The sequence below is a fragment of the Anopheles marshallii genome, chromosome 3, assembly GCF_943734725.1.
Source record: "Anopheles marshallii chromosome 3, idAnoMarsDA_429_01, whole genome shotgun sequence".
Lineage (NCBI taxonomy): Eukaryota > Metazoa > Arthropoda > Insecta > Diptera > Culicidae > Anopheles > Anopheles marshallii.
Window position 1 is genome coordinate 21,906,288 of NC_071327.1, and position 1,934 is coordinate 21,908,221.

A 1,934-nucleotide genomic window follows, 5' to 3' on the forward strand; every position below is an offset into this window, starting at 1 on the left:
AATTGTTTTAATGACCGGCTACTAAGATACTAAATGTTACGTTACGCGCCATCAGTTTGACAGCTAGATGAGGCAGGTGTCAGTTTGACAGCTAAATGAAAGCGACGTGAAGTTAACGCTAGTAGTACAGTAGTATTTTAGTTTTAAATCTCTCTTATAGTGTCTTCATGTGTAATCCTAGTTCTTTCACAGATTACATTTCCTGGTATCAAAGTATGTAACCGAAGGAAACCGTACATATTTAACAACTAACTTGCTAACTTCTCCCCTATCATTTCACACCCAATGTCAAAGCGCTTATCAGTACATGCTGCCCCTATCGTCGAAGTATCCCTGGTTCTGTTTCCCGCCCGTCCCATCATCCCCCGCGAACCCCCGCGCATTCCCACCACCCTTCGGCTTCATGGCGGCGTGTGGGTTTTGGAACCGATTGCTGCGACCTTCGTTGGCACCGTTCCGGCCCATTTCCCGATCGTACTGATGCCCGGTAGCGGGGCGCTTCGGACGCCCGGCCGGTCCGTCCGCCCCGTTCGCCATGTACCGTCCGGTAGGGTCCTTCCCATCACCATGGCCGCTGGGGCCACTGTTGAAGTCCGACAGGTCCTCCTCGTCCAGCTCGTCCATATCGAAGATGTTGGCCACCTCCAGCTCTAGCGCCGAGTCTTCTACGCTGGCCTGACTACGGGGTGGCTTGTGCGGTGGAGTGGGTTTCATTGGCTTCTCTCCACCCCGCTTCCCACCCATATACCCCATACCTTCGACATCGTTCCGATAGGGCCCGGATGCATGGTGCCGATTGCCGTTGATGTTTCTCCCGTTGTGCATGTAATCGTTGCGACTGGAATTAAAGCAGCGACGTTAGACGACCATTTTTCCTGAACCAACTCACCAATTGATTGTCATGTTTTATTACGCTTTCGTCTGGTCACCCTTTGGTCCCATGCCATGGCCAAACACATCCATCGGGTAACCATGCTGGGCGTCCATCCGCCTTCGATCTCGTCTATCACCGTTATTCATCCCATTCGGATGCGATGTGTCACCGGTATGTCTAAAAATAGAGCAAGAGTAATATTTTGCCGTAGCTATGAGACTAACACGACACCCAAAACAGCAACTACATACCCCAGCTTGAAGTCCTCCAGCAGTGTTCGCGTTTTCTTCACGTACACAGCGAGCATAACTGTGAGCACCAGAAGCAGCGCGGTCATCCCTCCAAACACGGCAACCATCAGATATATTTGATTCTGTAGCTCCATTCTCCAACCGTAATGGGGCCTTTCTTCTTCAAGTCACTCTTTCTTAATGTCACCTCAAATTTCAAACACATCCTTAAAACTTAGACAACCAAACAACACCATACTTTTACCGATTCTACCTTCCGCGGCACAACTTACTGCGCCGTACCGGTGCAGGACGGACATCAAATTCAAGCGAAATTGCACGATTTCACCATGCTTCAGTCCCAAACATCCAACGGCCAGTGGTTTCTTATCAATGTTACCGACACAAAATTGAGGAAATTTTTGATATCCCAATATATTTTCTTTTTTTGGTTCCATTTTTCCACCGAAAGATACACATCGCAGCTATTTTATTGCGATGTACGGCTCTAATAGAGATCAAGCGATACGGCTCATGGTCGAACTATTTCAAGGTGATAAGAATGGAGATTCTACGGCAGCAAATTGTACGGCGGGAAGTGCTTTCATTCGGCCCACAGTTGGTTGTTGATGGTTGGTGAGTTCGTCGTGGGACACCTTTTTGGAATGAAATTTTGCTACTATTACTAACCTATTTATTGATTGTAATGCTATTAAGCATATATTAAATAACCCCGACAGCAAATGTGAACATTATTCAGTTACGTTGACCTTTGGAGAATTCAGACAACTGCCAAACAAAGCTTTCATGCTGCGCAGGTCAGTAATTCG

At 47.5% G+C, this 1,934-nt stretch overlaps 1 protein-coding gene across 1 annotated transcript; it reads right to left on the reverse strand.

Annotated features, from left to right (window-relative positions):
* Nucleotides 1–300: 300 nt before the first annotated feature.
* Nucleotides 301–1,259, reverse strand: LOC128715208 (uncharacterized). The gene is made up of 3 exons (XM_053810090.1): nt 1,126–1,259; nt 914–1,051; nt 301–838 (listed from the first exon to the last, which is right to left on the reverse strand). Exons 1-3 carry the CDS (start codon nt 1,257–1,259, stop codon nt 301–303), a joined length of 810 nt encoding a protein of 269 aa, XP_053666065.1.
* Between the last annotated feature and the right edge of the window lie 675 nt (nt 1,260–1,934).